This window comes from Vulpes vulpes, chromosome 8, assembly GCF_048418805.1.
Source record: "Vulpes vulpes isolate BD-2025 chromosome 8, VulVul3, whole genome shotgun sequence".
NCBI lineage: Eukaryota > Metazoa > Chordata > Mammalia > Carnivora > Canidae > Vulpes > Vulpes vulpes.
This window is the reverse complement of record NC_132787.1, coordinates 5,429,020-5,448,858: the sequence shown is the minus strand read 5'-3', so window position 1 is coordinate 5,448,858 and position 19,839 is coordinate 5,429,020. Positions and strand designations below refer to the sequence as shown.

The 19,839-nt window shown below is 39.5% G+C and overlaps 1 protein-coding gene, 1 long non-coding RNA gene and 1 other non-coding gene across 4 annotated transcripts; 2 read left to right on the top strand and 1 right to left on the bottom strand.

Annotated features, from left to right (window-relative positions):
* Window positions 1–4,970: 4,970 nt before the first annotated feature.
* LOC140599876 (tubulin alpha-1A chain) lies at window positions 4,971–9,586 on the bottom strand. 2 transcript variants are annotated; one of them, XM_072765383.1, is made up of 4 exons: window positions 9,346–9,586; window positions 7,044–7,266; window positions 6,751–6,899; window positions 4,971–6,161 (listed from the first exon to the last, which is right to left on the bottom strand). In XM_072765383.1, exons 1-4 carry the CDS (start codon window positions 9,346–9,348, stop codon window positions 5,181–5,183), a joined length of 1,356 nt encoding a protein of 451 aa, XP_072621484.1. In that variant the 5' UTR covers window positions 9,349–9,586; the 3' UTR covers window positions 4,971–5,180. The 2 variants fall into 2 exon arrangements, with proteins under 2 accessions (XP_072621484.1, XP_072621483.1); XM_072765382.1 differs by lacking the exon at window positions 9,346–9,586 and adding an exon at window positions 7,980–8,040.
* On the top strand, window positions 9,447–11,369 carry LOC140599877 (uncharacterized). Its single transcript, XR_012002872.1, has 2 exons — window positions 9,447–9,593; window positions 10,530–11,369. It is a non-coding gene; the product is annotated as an uncharacterized lncRNA (long non-coding RNA).
* Window positions 11,370–16,303: 4,934 nt separating this feature from the next.
* On the top strand, window positions 16,304–16,408 carry LOC112921274 (U6 spliceosomal RNA). Its single transcript, XR_003235214.1, has one exon. It is a non-coding gene; the product is annotated as a U6 spliceosomal RNA (small nuclear RNA).
* The last annotated feature ends 3,431 nt before the right edge of the window (window positions 16,409–19,839 follow it).

Here is a 19,839-nt window from a genome sequence, read left to right as displayed (position 1 = left end):
GGAAATTGTAACAATGCTATAACATGCATGAACCTTGAGGACATCATGCTAAGTGAAATAAGGTAGTCACAAAAAGACAAATATTTAAAATATGGTTAAGATGGCAAATTTTATGCTATGAGTATTTTACCACAACTAAAAGTAAAATGAATATATATAAAAATAAACAAAACAAAATTTTAATATGTAATGCTAATTTTAAAAAGATCTCTTTATAGATTTATAAAATTTATTTTAAATGTATTTGTAGCACTGTATTTTATGTTGAAAGCAGTTTGTAATTGAGAAACTATAATACCAAAAAGTTTAAGATTTCATTCCTGAAGCTTGACAAACTGTTTAAAAATGCTGAGTCATTTTCAGTTGGCTTCTATTTATGTTCTATTTCCATTTATTCATTTTTTTCCAGTTTACATTTTTGTTCTATGTTTAATTTTGGATAAGTTTTATTGTTTGTCTCAAATATATTATTATTTTCTTCTATGGTATCTAATTTATTGTTAGGCCCATTTGGTATATTTTTTATCTCAGATATATTTTTCATCTCTAGAATTTGTATTTGCATTTTTTCCCATATCTCTATTTAAACTCATCCACTTTCTTGAATATATGTAATACAATTGTAGCTTCTAAGGTTTTGCATATTGATACATTAATGAATCTTTTATTTATTCTAATATAAGTAATTTCAAAACTATAAATGATATTACTAATATGATTACTGAAAACAGCTAAGTTTTTTAGATTTACTTTTTTTAGGATAGATCTTTCCATGGATATGAAATCAAATTACTATGTGTTAAAGTCAGGTGAAATAATTCTGAATTAACTCTGTAGTTAAGCTACAACTTGATACTTGGTTAAATTCATTTGTTTCATTTTGCTTTTAATTTTTATACATTTTCCACCTTGATTTAATTCTTTATTATAAAATGTAATACAATTACATGTTTCTATAGTCAAATGATACAACAAATACATCCAAAGTTTGTTTGACCATGTTCCCTTCCCTGCAGGTAACCATATTTTTTAGTTATACTTTTTAAAATTGTGGTGAAATATATATAACATAAATTTTACCATCTTAACCCTTTCATTTATTTATTTACTATTTAAAAAAAATTTTAAAGATTTTCATTTATTTATTCATGAGAAACACACACAGAGAGAGGCACAGACAGAGGCAGAGGGAGAAGCAGGCTCCATGCGGAGCCTGACGTGGGACTTGATCCCAGGTCCCCAGGATCACCCTAGGCTGAAGGCGGCACTAAACTGCTGAGTCACCCAGACCACCCCAAATATTTTATTTTTTAAAGTAATCTCTACACCCAATGTAGGGCTTGGATTTATTTGTTTATTTAGAAAGACATTCTGTCTTCACAGATCAGAAGTCTTTTTTTTTTTTTAAGATCTTAATTATTAAAAAAAAAAAAAGATCTTAATTATTTATTCATGAGAGACACAGAGAGGGAGAGAGGCAGAGACACAGGCAGAGGGAGAAGCAGGCTCCATGCAGGGATCCTGATATGGGACTCAATCCTGGGGGATCCCTGGGTGGCGCAGCGGTTTGGCGCCTGCCTTTGGCCCAGGGCGCGATCCTGGAGACCCGGGATCGAATCCCACATCGGGCTCCCGGTGCATGGAGCCTGCTTCTCCCTCTGCCTGTGTCTCTGCCTCTCTCTCTCTCTTTGACTATCATAAATAAATAAAAATTAAAAAAAAAAAAAAAGAAAGAAAAAAGGGACTCAATCCTGGGACCTCAGGATCATAACCCGGGCCAACGCAGGCTTAACCGCTGAGCCACCCAGGCATCCCTCGGGCTTGAATTTATAACCCCAAGATCAGGAGCTGCATGCTCTAAAGACTGAGCCAGATAGGCACCCCTATTTTAGCCTCTTTAAAGTAAAATTTACTGTCATTAAATTACATTCTCATTGTTGTACAACAATTGTCACTATTCATCTCCAAAAAAAAAAAAAAAATGTTTTTTAAATTTACTTATCTCTTTTAGTAGTCTCTGCACCCAACATGGGGCTTGAATTTATGACCCCAAGATCTAGAATAGTCACATGCTCTTCTGACTGAGCCAGTTTGGCACCCAAAAAACCTTTTTCATTATTGCAAACTAAAATTCTGTATCTGTTATACAATTACTTCCTATTATATCCTTCCTCCTAGCTCCTGGTAACCACTATTCTCCCTGAATTTGACTATTGTAGGTACCTCGTGTAAATAGAATCACACAATATTTGTCCTTTTGTATCTGGCTTATTTCACTTGGCTTAATATTTTCAGAGTTTATCCATGTTGTTGTATGTGTCAGAATTATATTTCTTTTTAAGGCTGAATAATATTGTATTGTATGTACATACTACCTTTTGTTTATCCATTCATCTGTCAGTGGACATTAGGTTTGCTTCCACCTTTTGGTGATTGTGAATAAAGCTGCAGTGACATAGGTACATGAATATCTGTCACTGGTTTAAATTCTTTAGGGCATGGAGTGCCTGGGCGGCTCAGTTGGTTGTCTGCCTTTGGCTCAGGTCATGAGTCCTGGGATGGAGCCCCGCATTTGTGGAGAACCTGCTTTTTCTTCTCCCTCTGCCCCTTCCCTTGCTCATGCTCTCGCTTGCTCTCACTCACTCTCTCAAATAAATAAATAAAATCTTAAAAAAATTTATTTTGAGTATATACCCAGAGGTGGAAATCTTAGATCACATATTCTATGTTTAATATTTTTGAGGAACTGCCGTACTGTTTTCTTTTTTTTTTTTAAAGATACATCATTTATTTTTTTTGTATTTTTAAAAAGATTTTATTTGCGAAAGAGACAGAGATAGTGACAGAGACAGTGAGAGAAAGCTTGAGTGGGGAGAAGAGGGAGAAGCAGGCTCCCCTGCTGAGCAGGGACCCTGAGATCATGACCTGAGCTGAAGGCAGACGCTTAACTGACTAAACCACCCAGGAGCCCTGCCATACTGTTTTCAATTGTTTTTCAAATCACACACAAAAATATTATGAGCTCATGGCTTTTAATATCTTTTATATGGTTGAACCCAGTTTATTTAACTGAACCCAGTTAAAGTCACTATTATTTTCAATGTTCACCTTGTACCATTAGTGAGAGCCACTTCTACTTGACTTCTGCATCCTTTTTTTTCCTTTTGACTTCTATATCCTTTTGATATAATCTTTACTCTTTGATTATCTTCCTTGCTTTCTGGAATGCAAAAGTATTTGGGGCTGAACCTGTATATTTTCTGTTCCAGGCTTGAACATCTCTAAAACATCTGATTCCTTTTAGTAGAAAATAGTATTTAAAGACCACCATCTGAGTAGCAGGGGTACTCATTCCTATATTGGTCCTAGGCCTTTTCAGCGGGCAAAATTATAGAATTTTTTTTCATAATAGAAAATATATAACAAATGCATATGTTATTTTTCTTTTTTTAAAGATTTTATTTATTTATTCATGAGAGAGACAGAGAGACAGAGAGACAGAGACAGAGACACAGGCAGAGGGAGAAGCAGGCTCCATGCAGAGAACTTGATCCTGGGACTCCAGGATCACACCCTGAGCTGAAGGCAGCACTAAACCGCTGAGACACTCAGGCTGCCCAAATGCATATGTTATTTACAATTAAAATTATATCTCTTTTATCCTACACTTTACTCATTCAACCAATAATCATTATACATACATCTACCATATTCCTTATATTTTGCCAGTTGCTGAGAGTGTACGTTAAAAACTTATATTTGATCTAGTTTCCGCATTGTTTTTTATCTGAATAAGTGAAGCCTTTTACTCCCCCATGCCCCAGCAAATCTATTTGCATTGGCTTCTAGCTAAAACTGCTGAGCAGTATTGGATTGGCTTTAAAAAAAAACACACACAAAAACTAGTTGACCTTGGCTTATTTCTTATTTTTCATTGTTTCCATTAACTTAAACTCAGATTCCAGTAACTATAATAGTATCACACCCCTTTTTTGGCAGTGTCAAAGGAAAAATAGATTAAATAGGCTATAAGTACCAAAAAAAACCTTCACCACAACTGGATATTATCCTAGAAGATAGTGTGATAGCACAAGAAAGTTTGCTATCCTTGGGTCCTTAACCTTTGGTCAGTTGGACTGGCAGCTGAACTATATTGTTGAAGAAACCATTGGCTTAGAACTGTTCCTCTCACTATGTTGGTGCTGATGCCAACAACTGCACTATTAGTTTTGTTCTTTGAAGTTATTGGCCCATATTAAAATAATAATATATTTGGAGAGTTAAAATTCAGGTATATAACACATTTGAATGAGTAAATTTATCAGGGTTTCTATTACGACATTTAACTGAAAATAATTTGGAAAGTAAAGAACTAGGGAGCAATTGCTTGAAGAGCAGACTTCGAGAACCCAGGGTAGAGGAAACATTATAGCACCAGACACATGCCAAGATGAGAATGTATGAAAATAGGCTTAAGACATGATAAATGCATTTGGAATATTCACCATTTTTAAAACAATTTTATTTATTTATTCATGAGACATAGAGATGTAGGCAGAGGGAGAAGCAGACTCCATTCAAGGAACCCGATGTGGGACTCCATCCCAGTACTCCAAGACCATGCTCTGAGCTGAAGGCAAATGCGCTTAACCGCTGAGCCACCCGGGTGTCCTGTGTATTCACCATTTTGTTAGTCATGAGACTAACAAAGCAACCAGACCTTTGTGTATTAGTGAATATAAATTCTAAAAAGTACTAGCATATAATGGAGTTAAAATTTAAGAAGAGCATGGATGTTATCTAATGGTAATTTGTAGCTATTTTGTATTTTATGATTAAGTTTTATGATATAGTAAATTTTAAAATAAGTCACAGTACATGTATAAGATACAGTGAACAGTTATTCTTTTTTCTCAGAACTAAGTACATGAATTTCAGACACCCAAATAGAAAACACAAAACTAAATTCATTTAAGACAGGGAATACTTTATTCAAACCCATCAGAGAAATGGACAGCTTGGGTCTGTAACAAAGCGTCGTGTTTTAAAGCATAGGTCAGTAATTGTATATGAGAGTATACACTGCTACATACAAATTAACTGATCAGAGCACAAATTTTCAATGTTCAAAACAGAATAAGCTTCCCTGTAAAAGCAGCACCTTTGTGACATTTTTAACTTTAGTATTCCTCTCCTTCTTCTTCACCCTCTCCTTCAACAGAATCCACACCAACCTCCTCATAATCCTTCTCCAGGGCAGCCATGTCCTCACGGGCCTCAGAAAACTCTCCTTCCTCCATGCCCTCACCCACATACCAGTGAACAAAGGCACGCTTGGCATACATCAGGTCAAACTTGTGGTCCAGACGAGCCCAGGCCTCAGCAATGGCTGTGGTGTTGCTCAGCATGCACACAGCTCGCTGTACTTTGGCCAGGTCTCCACCGGGTACCACAGTGGGAGGCTGGTAGTTAATGCCCACTTTGAAGCCAGTGGGGCACCAGTCCACAAACTGGATGGTACGCTTGGTCTTGATGGTGGCAATGGCAGCATTGACATCTTTGGGAACCACATCACCACGGTACAACAGGCAGCAAGCCATGTATTTACCATGGCGAGGGTCACATTTCACCATCTGGTTGGCTGGCTCAAAGCATGCATTGGTGATCTCTGCTACAGAAAGCTGTTCATGGTAGGCTTTCTCAGCAGAGATGACAGGGGCATATGTGGCCAGAGGGAAGTGGATGCGGGGATAGGGCACCAGGTTGGTCTGGAACTCCGTCAGATCCACATTCAGGGCTCCATCAAATCTGAGGGAAGCCGTGATGGAGGACACAATTTGACCTATCAACCTGTTTAGATTAGTGTAGGTTGGGCGCTCAATATCGAGGTTTCTACGACAGATGTCATAGATGGCCTCGTTGTCTACCATGAAGGCACAATCAGAGTGCTCCAGGGTGGTGTGGGTGGTGAGGATGGAGTTGTAGGGCTCTACTACAGCTGTGGACACCTGGGGGGCAGGGTAGATGGAGAACTCTAGCTTGGACTTCTTGCCATAATCGACAGAGAGACGTTCCATCAGCAGGGAGGTGAACCCAGAACCGGTTCCCCCTCCAAAGCTGTGGAAAACCAAGAAGCCCTGAAGACCCGTGCACTGGTCAGCCTGTTAGAAAAAAGGAATAGAGAAAACCTATTACTGCTCTTGGCAATATCATCCTAAGTAAATAGATTTCCACTTTTCATGCAACTCCAACAATATAGATCTTATTTTGACAAGAAATGCTTTTAAATACATGGAGGCCTTCCTAGACTTCCTAAGCATTTCTTTTTTTTTTTTCTAATTTTTATTTATGTATTATAGTCACAGAGAGAGAGAGAGAGAGGCAGAGACACAGGCAGAGGGAGAAGCAGGCTCCATGCACCGGGAGCCCGATGTGGGATTCAATCCCGGGTCTCCAGGATCACGCCCTGGGCCAAAGGCAGGCGCTAAACCGCTGCGCCACCCAGGGATCCCTCCTAAGCATTTCTTAATTAAAAATATCTTCATTAACATTTGTAAAACAGCACCCAAGTAGTTCATGTTTCAATCGAATTTAAAAAAAAAAAAAACTGTAAAGGAGTAGTTCACCTCACTCTATTACATTTCAATTCTGCATTTGAAATGAAAAAAACAAAAAACAAAAAACAAAACATCATATCTCAAATGTCTTCCTTCGGATCCTTATTTACTTGATTCTTAAGAATAAACATACCAGTTTCCGAATTCGGTCCAAGACAAGGTCAATGATCTCCTTGCCAATGGTGTAGTGCCCTCGGGCATAGTTATTGGCAGCATCTTCCTTGCCTGTGATGAGCTGCTCAGGGTGGAAGAGCTGGCGGTAGGTGCCAGTGCGAACTTCATCTGGAAAAGGAAAACAAGGTGGCCACCCATCACTAACAACCTGCATGACCCTGCTCAGCCCCAGGCTGTCTGTCAATGGAGCCTCAGACAGACCTCCTGTCCCAGAGCCCCGGGAGCTCACTTGGGTTACTGAGGCCAACTCACCAATGACTGTGGGCTCCAGGTCTACAAACACTGCCCTGGGCACATGCTTGCCAGCGCCCGTCTCACTGAAGAAGGTGTTGAAGGAGTCATCTCCTCCCCCAATGGTCTTGTCACTTGGCATCTGGCCATCGGGCTGAATGCCATGTTCCAGGCAATAGAGCTCCCAGCAGGCATTGCCGATCTGGACACCTGCCTGGCCAACGTGGATCGAGATACACTCACGCTATGGGAAGGAAAAGAGGAAAATTGTAAATTAGGTTATGGTAGCATTTTGAATTTTTAGTTAATTTTTGAAAATATTTCTAATAATATACAGGTATTCTTCAGGTTTAGTTGAGATTATCCCTAATTCAATAGAAATGATTAAGGAAAGCACCTGCTACAAATGCTGCAGATGGGTGTGGTCTGAATAATAATGTTGTACTGTTTCGCACATGTGCAAGCCCATTGTTTCCAGTCATGCTTAAATAGAAATTTTTTTATTTAAAAATATTTAAAGCACAGATTTTGTAAAATGAAGCAAATTAAATTTAATGATTAATTAGTTGGAATCAATATTACTATTCTTGCCCCTTTAAATAAGAGTTTCTTCTACATATGACTTGGTATTTTAACATGGACATCTGTGCTGCAGCTGAAGCTAGATGCCACACCCCTTTGCAGTGTATCTGCAGAATCCATTAGTACTAGGGGATTGGAAGCTAACAAGGTCTGCCTCCTGCACTGCTGCATTGCTGCATTTGCTGTGCCTGGTACTAGCCTGTTCTGTCTGCTACATTATTTAACAGAGTAAGTTCTATTTCCAGAAACTGCCTACATGATCTCATTGTGCTATTAGCCAGTTTTCCTTCTGTGACCCGGGCTGGGACCATATGCCTAAATTGAAATGAATTAATGTAGATTCACTAGAACAAAAGACAGCTGAACAGAGAGTACATAGTTCTTTGTCTGCAGCATTTTCATTACTTAAAAAGATGTCCTTCCAGAATCTTCTCCACTGCAAAATAAAAAAAAAAAACCCCTGAAAAATTATTAGAATCTTTAAAACAATAGTTCCTAAATTAGAAAAGTATCAGAGGACCTACCTAAGAATAAAAGCTCAGTGCAAGGATAATGAAATATTTATTTAAAATTACAAAATAGTATTTTCATTCTGAGATTCTCTACTTACCACAGAATATTTCTACTCATCACGTTCAATAAGAGATTTTCTTCCCTATAGTCTTTAGGGCTACAGCTTCCATTGTCTAGCCATTGTCTATTCACTGACATTTGGGCGGGGGCTGGGGGCGGGGGGTGGGGAAGGGCGTTTCCCTGGGTCCTGGGCAGTAGGGTACCCTGGCTCTCAAAGTGAGCTTTTTCTCTTGCTGGACGTGCGGCTAGCACACAGACAGACAGACAGACAGACAGACACACACACACACACACACACTTACTCCAGTCAGGGCGGGGTCGCCCCAGACCAGACTTTAAAGGGCTTGTGAAGAGAACTGTGATTTTGCATCTCAAGAAAGAAATATTTCATCTACGTTTTAACAGTGAATGAAAAACCTTTTAACGCCTACAATTCCACAACGATGAAAGGCTTTTAATAAAAGTCTCCGACAGAGGAGGCTTAGAGAGGACGAGCGAACCCCGCCCAGCGGCTCCAAGGCCGGAGAAGCCAGAAACAAACAACTCCGCCCCTGCGCCGCCCCACGCCGGCTGCCCGGGGTCCAGCAGAAACCAGCCGCTTCCCCCGTGCACGCGCGGGTGTCTCCCTAGAACGCCGCCGACCCTGGACGGATCTTCTTCCTCGAGCCCGGGGCTGCGCTTTGTCCGCTCCTCTCCCCCTCCCCCCTGCCCGACTGCACCCGCCGCGCCCGGGGCTTGGGGACCTCTTCTCGCCCTCCCCCTGGGACCAGCGCCAGGAAGAAAAGCCTGTCCGAGTCACACATACACCGGGGCCGCCTTTCCCTGCCCCAGAGCCTGTCGTCACCGACTGACGGGCTGCTCGCGGCTCGGAAGGGCTCAGATAACAAGGACTCGCTCGGCGCCGCCTTTGTTCTTCCCCACGGTTCTGCTGCGCCCCGGGCGCAGTCCTGGCTGCGCTCCCGCACCCGCACCCGCACCCGCACCCGCACCCGCACCCGCACTGCGGCGGCGGCCGGGCTCGAGGATTTGGGGCAGCGAAGCTACACCTCGCAAACAAAGCATAAAGGCTGACCCGTACCCAAAGAAGCTGTAAAGGAAAGAAGGCTTCAGGTTTTCCCAGCTGACCCCACCCAAGGGCCACAAAGAGCCAGAGAAGGAAGATTCTTACCATGGTTGCTGCTTGGCGGCTGCCGGGCGGATGGCGGAGAAGAGGAGAGGTTGTTGCTTCTTACAGCGCGACTCTTAGGCGGTCGATGTAAGAGAACCTGCGGCACATGGGCGGATGCGGCTCCCTATATACAACTCGGTCACCATGGGGATGGGCTGGGGCCTTTTCCTGTTGGTCCAGACCCCCTCAATCTGCCCGGAGAAGTCACGACAGGAGAGTGGTGATTGGTGCAAGCAACATGGGATGAGGTAATCTCTCCCCCACCCCTTTTTCCCTAGCATCCATAGACTGTTTGCATCCTCCAGACAAAGAGACTGTGCAAAAACAGTCAGCCGAGCATCCATGATGGGGTGGGGTTGGGGGGCGGGTGGAGAAAAGAAGAAAGAAAACTTGAATTGGATGATTTTGCTATTGCTTAAACCTCACACTTACAGTTAAAATCACCAGTGTAGGTTTTTTTTTTTTCTCCAACACTTAGATCGCAGAATTTGTGTTCACATGAAATATTTGATGGAAAATTACTCCCAGCTCCTCTCTCAAAGTATACTAAGTTCTACCACATTCGGTGAGGCTTCAACGTCTCTAATTGCTTTATAGATAAAGTAGGAGAAAAGATGGGAATGATGCTTAAAATGGCTTGGGTGCATGTGATTTTTTTTTTTTAATATAAAAAGAAGGTTCAGTAATAGAGCCATCCAAAATGGCTTTTCAGGTTCAAGTAATTTATCTTCAGACCTTCTTTTGCACCCCTCCCCCAAATAGCTAAACAAAAGGGAGGATGGAAGAAAACCATACTAAATATGGAAGCACACAAGTAGTTCTAACACGGTGATAATTAAGATCTAAGAAACCTACCCTAGTTAGTCTACTAGAAATACTCTTTTACCAGAAGTCTGTGTGATTACTATATTTTATGTAGTGTATTATTCCTTAAGATGAATCATCTTTCCTGATAACAGAATTGAGAAAATACAAGGAGTTCAGAAACTAGTTCTAGTACCTGTGCATGCAGTTATTCTCGGCATTGTTCTCCACCCCCCCTTTTTCTGGAAAGGAAGAGAATAACTAAGACATCAAATTTAAAAGGAGAGCTGTATAATGTAAGAAAGAAGACATTTTATAATTTTGTCTCCATCCACAGACAAGTTTGTCAGCTCGATAACTGCATTTCTTTTTTTATGTAGTTCTTGTGTGAATTCAGTAAATCTTCTCAGAGATTGGACTTCTAACTGTGGGAATTGTAGACAGCCTCACACCGTTGCTATTCAACTAGAGACTCTGGTGGTTGCTCAATTGCCTCTTGGGACAAAAAGGCTTTGCTTTCAGCCCTAGGAAATGGATTGCAGTAACATTCTTTTGCTATTTAGAAAGGCTCTATTATCAACAAAGATGGGCTCTGCAGAATAAGACTCTGGACTGATTACCACCTGACGTTGCTAATGAAATTTCGGAGGTAAAGAAGTTCGTTATGACCACCGAAGCTGAAAATTATATTTTGGCAGATGATTTTTATGTTCAGTTTTCAGCAACAGATTTTCAGGGTCTGCAGCACCATTTACAGTGCTCTGCGGAGCCCATTCATTCCTGCTGGGCTGGCAGGCAGAGCAGGCGTGGGAGGGAGGGACTTGAAACAGCTGCTGCAGGTTGTGGTGTGACAATGGCTGCCGTGGATTTTTCTAGTCTGCTATCCATAGCTCTGCTTTACTTGTTCAAATATGCTGCAGTAGTCTCCTAGAAAAAATAAAACCCGGCACACATATCATATTTATCTACTTCTTGCATATTTTATAGGAAAGATAATCTTCAACATCATCTTATCTCCATCCTTTTAGCAAATAAAAGTATATTTCAGTAAAAAGACAGGAGAATTAAGGACAACTCAAATATTTCCTCACCTAGAAGTACATTTAATAAAAATAAGAATTAAATGGCATTGGGGAGTATAAGGATTTATAAGTAGCTCATTGAAAATACTTCTTATAAAATTGTAATAAGTCAAATAAATGAAACACTACTGGACCATGGTAAAGTGTACAGATCTTTCCTTATGGAATGAGAGGCAGTCTTGAATTTTATTTTCTTTACAATATAAAAGAAATATGTCATTTCCCCAATAGTCTCAGTTCTTTATGCAGTTACAGAGGATTAAATAAAAGAGAGGCGTGTTCATGCAATTGATTCTTTGTAATTCTATCTCAGAGCTATTCTGTTCCTTATGCAAATGAGGATTTTTCTTCTCTTGAGCATAAGTAACAATAAGATCTAGGTCAGAAATAGATTATTTGAGCACTGATCATCTTAAAAGTATAAATGGGAGAGCAGGGGGGAAATAACTAATCTATTCTTTTTTCCCTCATTATTTGACTTACTAGCATGTGGACTATTAAAAAATTTTTTTACTAGTTCACCTCTTATTTTTTCCTACCAATCTCTTTAGCTTACATAAATATATATCTCTAAGTATTCTACTAATAATTCATTCGTGTCCACTGTAAGATTAGCATAAAACATCCTTTCTCTTATAATATTTGTAGAATTTAAATTATTTATTTATGTGTCTACACCCCTTCTCCATTAAAATGTGAATCCTAGTCCCTGGCAAAGTGCCAAGCATACACTAGACATTATATATATGTTTGTTGATTTAAATGAACGGTTTCTCTCTGTGCATATTTTCACTAACTACTCTAACGCCTAGTAATTTAAAGGTATTTAACCAGTATTTTGCTTTTTTTTAAAAAAAGATTTTATTTATTTATTCATGAGAGACACAGAGAGAGGCAGACACAGGCAGAGGGAGAAGCAGGCTCCATGCAGGGAGCCTGATGTGGGACTGAATCCTGGGACCCCAGGATCATGCCCAGGGCCGAAGGCAGGCTGCTAAACCACTGAGCCACCCAGGGATCCCCAGTATTTTGCCTTTTTTTTTCAAAAAGCATTTACTGAGTGTCTACAGTGAGCTCTTGACCATCCTAGATAATGTGAGTAATTCAGAGGTAGTAGCGTGGTCTCTTTTCTCTAGTCTTTCAATCTAATTGAAGAAGTAAAACAAGCACATGTATATAGGAGAACAGCATGTGTTTGTTTGTATAGGGAGAGGAGCTTTGTAGAATTTTTGCATGTATTATAACTTACGTAGGAAACAAAAAAGTCGTATAACACTTTTTTTCTTCTTAATTCTTCATCTCCTATTTATCCCTAAATCCATTCAATCTGGATTCTGCTCTTACCACCCCTTCGAACCAAATGCCCTCCATTGTTGTTGTAAATCCACTGGATACTTTTCAGTTCTTGTTGACCTGTGATTAGCTTTGTCACAGTTGATATCTCTTTCTTGGGACACTTTCTTCCCTTGTCCTCAGAAACTCTACATTTTCTGGGTTTCCCCCTTACATTTTTTTGTTTCTTCTCTGTCACTGCTGGTTCCTCCTCCTCTCCCAATTTTTAAATGTTGGCATTTCTCAAGGTTCAGTCCTAGATTCTTTCCTCATTTTATTCCATATGATCTTAGTCACTCCTAGTAGATGGTAAGTGCATTCGTTCCCAAGGCTTCAAATCCTTTTTATATGCCCATCAATTATTAACAACTCCTTTTAGTTTCAGATTGTGTAGTAAACTTCCGGTCTCTGGCAGAGTTTCCCACAGGTATCCCAAATTGAACTAGTTATCTACTCATAAATATGCACCTCTTACAAGGTTCTCTTGCTCAGCAAATGGAGTAGCATACATTTGGTTTCTCAAATCAGAAATGAGAATTACTTTTGATATCTTCCTCTCCCTTTCTAACCACCATAAAATCAGTCTCTAAGTCCTGTCAGGTCTACTTCCTGAATCTCAAATCTTGTTCTTTTCTATCTCAACTGCCTCCATTCTAGTAAGTACATCATCTTTTACCTGGACGTCAGTGCCCTCCTAGATTTTCTATACATTTACTCTTTCTTACCCTTATTCATTTCAGTCTTCACACAGCCAAAGTGATCTTATGATACATCTCACAGGGGCACTTAGGTGGCTCAGTGGTTAAGCGTCTGCCTTCGGCTCAGGGTCCTGATCCCAGGGTCCTGGGCCAAGTCCTGCATCAGGCTCCCCTTGGGGATCCTGCTTCTCCCTCTGCTTATGTCTCTGCCTCTCCCTTTGTGTCACTCATGAATAAATAAAATCTTAAAAAAAATACATCTCACATATCATGTCACTCCACTGCTTAAAGCAGATCAATGGCTGCCTGTTAGTTTTAAGATGAAGATCTCAAATCCTTAATATGGCTGCTTTAATTCCATAACGGAAGTAAGTCGTATACTTAAAAATCTGTAAAAAGATATATTGATTTAAAATTGTGTTAAAATTCAGGTCATTTCCTGAGAGTTGATTTTGATAGGGAGGAGGGAAGCAAAGAGGTTATAAAAGCTAGATAGTCACTTTATAATTACTTGTTATGCTATAAAATTATGTTTTATTCATTTTTGTATTTATTCAATTCTTATAATAAAAAATTTAACAATATAAACCCATGAGTTCATAAAGATACCCCACAAAGGAAAAATAAAAATAGGAAAAAAATGAATTAAAATAATAATCTGGGCAGCCCGGGTGGCTCAGCAGTTTAGAGCTGCCTTCAGCCCAGGGCGTGATCCTGGAGACCCAGGATCAAGTCCCACGTTGGGCTCCCGCATGGAGCCTGCTTCTCCCTCTGCCTGTGTCTCTGTCTCTCTGTCTCTCTATGTCTCTCATGAATAAATAAATAAAATCTTAAAAAAAATAATCATCTGATACCATTGTACCACTGGAAATAACTATGGCACCAACTCCATACTCTACACATTGGCAATCAAATAAAGATTTGAGGGATGCCTGAATGGCTCAGTCAGTTAAATGGCTCAGTCAGTTAAGAGTCAGACTCTTGATTTTGACTCAGGTTATGACTTCAGCATCATGAGATCGAGCCCTTGAGTAGGGCTCCATGCTGGGAGTGGAGACTACCTAAGATTTTCTCTTTCCCTTCAGGAAAGAAAAAAGGGAAAAACAATAGATAAAGATTGTGACAAGACTCTTGATAATTGTTAAATTTTAATGATATGTATATGGAGTTCATTATACTCTTCTCTATTTTTGTGTATGTTTGAAAATTTCTTAATAAATTAAGAATTTCTTAATAAAATAAGTACTAAAAGGAGGAAATCGTGGTTGCTGAAGACAAATTTTATCCTGCTACCTTGAGTAAGTGCATTTCATAATTTTTTTTTTAATTTTATTTATTTATGATAGTCATACAGAGAGAAAGAGAGAGAGGCAGAGACACAGGCAGAGGGAGAAACAGGCTCCATGCGCCGGGAGCCTGATGTGGGATTCGATCCCGGGTCTCCAGGATCGCGCCCTGGGCCAAAGGCAGGCGCCAAACCGCTGCGCCACCCAGGGATCCCAGTAAGTGCATTTCAAGAGAAGGAAATTTCAAGAGAAGGAAAAGGTCCTTTTATTAAGACTTATGGCTTATCATGGAAGCCTTCACTCCGAAAGGCAGCTTATAACCAAATGGGACAAGAGTAGAGTACTTTGAACAGAGAGCATAATATTAGCAAAGACATAGTATGATGATGATCTGGTGCCTGTACAAGGGAGAGCAAATATGTTGTCTCAATTTGGGCATGCAAATGAGTTGTGGGTGGTGTGTTATATGTGGGATGGGGAGCTAGTTAATGAAGCATTTTGAACTCTGATCTGAAGAACAAGTTTGGGCTTGAGTCTATAGGCAGTGTGAAGCTTTTGTATTATAAAAAAGAGTAGACAACATTTTAATAAAATTAACACTAATTTTTATAAAATATTTATTTATTTGACACAGAGAGAGAGCACAAGAAGAGGGGAGCAACAGGCAGAGAGAGAGGGAGAAACAGGCTCCTTGCCGAGCAGGGAGCCCAATGTGGGGCTCCATCCCAGGACCCTGGGGTCATGACCTGAGCCAAAGGCAGATGCTTAACCGGCCGAGCCACCCAGCCCCCCCCCCTATAAAATCAATTTATAAAATTAATCTGACAGCTAAGTGGAGTAGGAAAAGAGACTGGAGATAATGGCACCAATAAGGAAGTGATTGCAATAATCTAAACAGAAGTTCTCAGACTTCATAATTTGTGGAGATGGTTAGAAAGAGATAACAGAAGGGACTATCCAAAGGAAGAATCTCAGTGGTGACTGGCTGAACATGAAGCAAAAAGGAGAGAGTAGAAATTAACCCTTAAAGTTTTGAACTTGGTGGGGGTGCCTGAGTAGCTCAGTTGGTTAAGCATCTGCTTATGCATCTCCACCTCTCTATTCCTTACCTTTGTCAGATTCTCCAAGTATAACCCAGAATTTTAAGTTATGCTGCTGAATGGGAAACACCATTGATGTGCATGGAGTTATGTTCAGCACATGAAAAGCCTTTCTGTCTTTTTTCTTCTTTATTTTGAGAACTTTTTGTTGAAGGATATCATACACACATAAATGTTTACCAATCATAAATGTACAATTTGATGAATTTTTGCAAACTTAACATTATTACTAGTGTAACTAGCATGCAGATCAAGAAACAGAACATTATTACTATCTGAGAAGCCTCCTTCTGGTACCTCTACCCACTCACAATCTGCTGTAGAAGGTAATACCCAATGGGGTGCCTGGGTGGCTCATTTGGTAAAGTGGCTGAGTTTTGATTTCCACTCAGGTCATGATATCAGGGTCCTGGGATAGAGCCCTATATTTGGCTCCACTGCTGTGAGAAGTCTGCTTGAGATTTTCTATCCCTCTCTCCCTGCCCCTCCCCCCACTCACGACCCACTGTCTCTCAAATAAATAAATAAATCTTTTTAAAAAAGGTGATACACAGTGATTTATAGCACAATAGATTTGTTTTGCCTGTTTTTGAACTTTATAAAAATGTAATGGATTCTTTTATTTATGGCTTATTTCACTTACTATTATGTTTGTGGTGCTTACTTCAGCAGCGCATATACTAAAATTGGAACAATACAGAGAATATTAGCGTGGCTCCTTCGTAAGGATGACACACAAATATTATGTTTATGAAATTTAATCATACCATTGAATGTAATTGTAAATTGTTTTCATTGCTGTATAGTCTTTTATTGTATGAATACGCCATAATTTATTTATCCATTTCCTAGTGTTAGAGGATATTTGCGTTATTTCTAGTTTTTGGCTAATACCAATGACATTGCTATAAGCGTTCTTATACCTGTGTTTGGATGAATATACTTACAGACTTCTGCTATATATATTTCTGCTGCTATATACCTAGGAGTAGTAGAGCTGTGGGGTAATAGGACATGTATATGTTCAGCTTTAATAGAAAAACTGCAAATTTTCCCAAAGTTGTACACTCCCACTAGCAGTGCAGGAGAGTTCTGTTTCTCATCCTCCTTCATTGTAGCCATTCAGGAGAGTTCATAGTATGATATCCATCACATTGTGACTATTGAGGTTGACACCTTTTCATGTGTTTATTGTCCATTTGAATATTCTCTTTGGTGAAATGTCTGTTCAAGTCTTTTTCATATTTTTTTCATGGATTGGCTGTCATTATCTTAGTATTTGGTTGGAGTGCATTATATATTATGAATAAGAATCCTTTATTGGATTTGAAGATTATAATATAAAAATTTTTTTTCCCATTCTGCAACTTGCCTTTTCATTCTCTTAATGTTGTCATTTGATGAATGGAAGTTCTTGATTTTAAGTAGTTGTTTATCCATTTTTTCTTTATTGTTAACATTTTTAAAAAGATTTTATTTTTCAGTGATCTCTGCATTCAACGTGAGGCTTGAACATACAACTCTGAGATAAAGAGTAGCAAGCTCTACCAACTAAGCCAGCCAATCACCCCTATTGTTATCATTTTTTTGGTTGCATTAAAGAAATCTTTGCCTATAGACAGGTCATGAATATATTCTTCTAAAGGATTTATTGCTTAAGCTTTTACTTTAGTTTCACAATACATATGGGAACTGATACTTGTGTGTGTGTTTGATGTGATGTAGAGATCAGATCTATTTTTCCCCCATATGGATATCCAATTGATCCAGCACTGTTTATTTATAAGACTATTTCCGCCCCCACAGGACTGCAGTGACATTTTCTTCATGATTTAAGGCACCATATGTATTTATGGGAAGCTTCCTCTCACTAGCTCATATATTTCAACTTTATTATTTTCTAAGTTATTATAATCTTTTTTAACCCAAGTAATTAACTCATATGGATGATCAGCCCTATATGTTTCAAACATTTATTCATTTGTTTCTTCTTTTTGGAAACACATATTGGTTGTCTACTAAGTTGCATGTATTGGACCAGGCATAGTGCAGTGTAATTAGATGTTTATTTGGCTAAGATTTAATTAGATAAAATGCATTCTGATAAGTCCCAAGAAAGAAGCAAGGCATGATCCTGTGCAAGGAGATACCTATTACCTATAACTTCTAGATCTTTGGAGGACGGTGTGGTATGGAGAATGCAGGAAGTCTTCCTGGAAGATGCAATTCTTGAGGTTGTCTTGAAAAATAAATAGAAGTAGCAGGTACAAATGGAGAAAAGAGTGCACGTGCAAATACAAGACAACTGGATTAGTTTCAGAAACTAAAGTGGAAGTGGTTTGTTATGGTTTGTTACATAAAGTGTAAGGAAAGGGGATTGGGGAGGCTGGAAGATTAGATGAAGAACTGATTGTGAGGGACTTTGTTTCAAACTCAATGAGAGCCATTAAAGGAAATAGGAATAATGAACTTTGCATTTCAAAAAGATACTTCTGACTGCAGCTATGTGCAGAAAGAAAAGATAGAACAGTGTTGAGGATCAGGGGTTATAATGCAGGATGACTGGTTAGAAGATTGCTGATTAGTAGATGGTAAGACAGACTCAAGGAAATAGAAAGAAGTAGACATATTTGGGAAATATGTGGAAGATTGAGTCTAGAGCTGGTGATGTCTAGGAATCAGGAGCAATGAGCAGTGAAGGATGGGGCAGCTGGCTCCAGAGTTAGGCAGAACTGGCTTCAATTCTCCTTTCTGTCACAATTTAGCAAGGTTGGAAAGACCTTCTGGCTTTAAAGAATGTATTGGAAGAGTTTGAGACTGAAAGCAAGGAGACTAAGTAGGAGGCTATTACAATCATCTAGACTTTATGATAAGGGCTTGACTAAGGCTAAAGCTATAGGGACAGAAGGAAAGAGATGGATTGAAAGGAGAGAAATGGATTGAGGAATATTTGGGAGGTAGACTTACCAGATTGAGAGCAGACTTAAAAACAGCAAAGGTGGGTGCCTGGCTGGCTCAGTAGGTAAAGCATGCAACTTAAAAAAAATGTATTTGTTTATTTATTCGTTTGTTTGAGAGAGACACACACACACATGCCTGCACACAAGGGATGGAGGAGGAGCAGAAGAGAAGGGAGAGGGAGGGGGAAAGAATCTCCAGCAGACCTAACATTAAGTGGGGAGCCCCATGTGAGGCTTGATCCCTGGACCCTGTGATCATGACCAGAGCTGAAACCAAGATTAAGTTGCCTAACCAAGAGCCACCCAGGTGCCCCAAGTATGTGACTTTTGATTTCAGGGTTGTGGGTTTGAGCCCCATGTTGGGTGTAGAAATTACTTAAAAATGAAATCTTAAAACAGAAAAGGATTAAAAAAAGAAGAAGTGTCAGAAAAAGAAAAAAAGGAGGGGCACCTGGGTGGCTCAGTGGTTGAGCATCTGCCTTTGGCTCAGGTTGTGATCCTGGGGTTCAAGGATTGAGTCCTGGATCAGGCTCCCTGCTTCTCCCTCTGCCTATGTCTCTACCTCTGTGTGTGCGTGTATGTGTCTCATGAATGAATAAATAAAATCTTAAAAAAAAAGAAGAAAAAAAGATAAAGAAGGACTGGCCAAAAGAGAGAGAAAAGCAGAAGATATGTTACAGAAAGGAAGGGCAGTATCAAGTAGAGGGCCGAGTAATATCAAATACTGCAGAGGAGTTGTTAGTAAGGACAGAGGAATGTTCATTGGATTTAGCAACAAGGAAATAAGTATATAATAAGTAAGACTTGGCACAGAATACATAAAACATGTTTCTGGGCCCAGAGGAGTTCAAGGTCCAATCCAATGATTGAAACTGTTACTACAATACATTATGTCAAGTGCTATGAGAGAGAAGACAGTGCAGGAGCTGCCAACACAAAGAAATGTGTTACATTTCCCAACTTCTTCCCAGTTTAGTGTTCACTGTCTCACGTCACACCATTGCCTCTATATCCTTTGTGAAATGATCATGCCTATCTGTCTCACACTGCCCTTCCTCATGCACGTTTGAGTGTAAAAGGATAAATTCAAGCAGGTAGGTTTCTCTTAAATTCTCTAACAAAAACACATCTCAAACTCTAAATTTAAACAAGGAGACGGACAAGATTATGATGACGTGGTGAATTTGCAGTTGTCTTTATTTTTTTTTAAGATTTATTTATTTATTTTATGA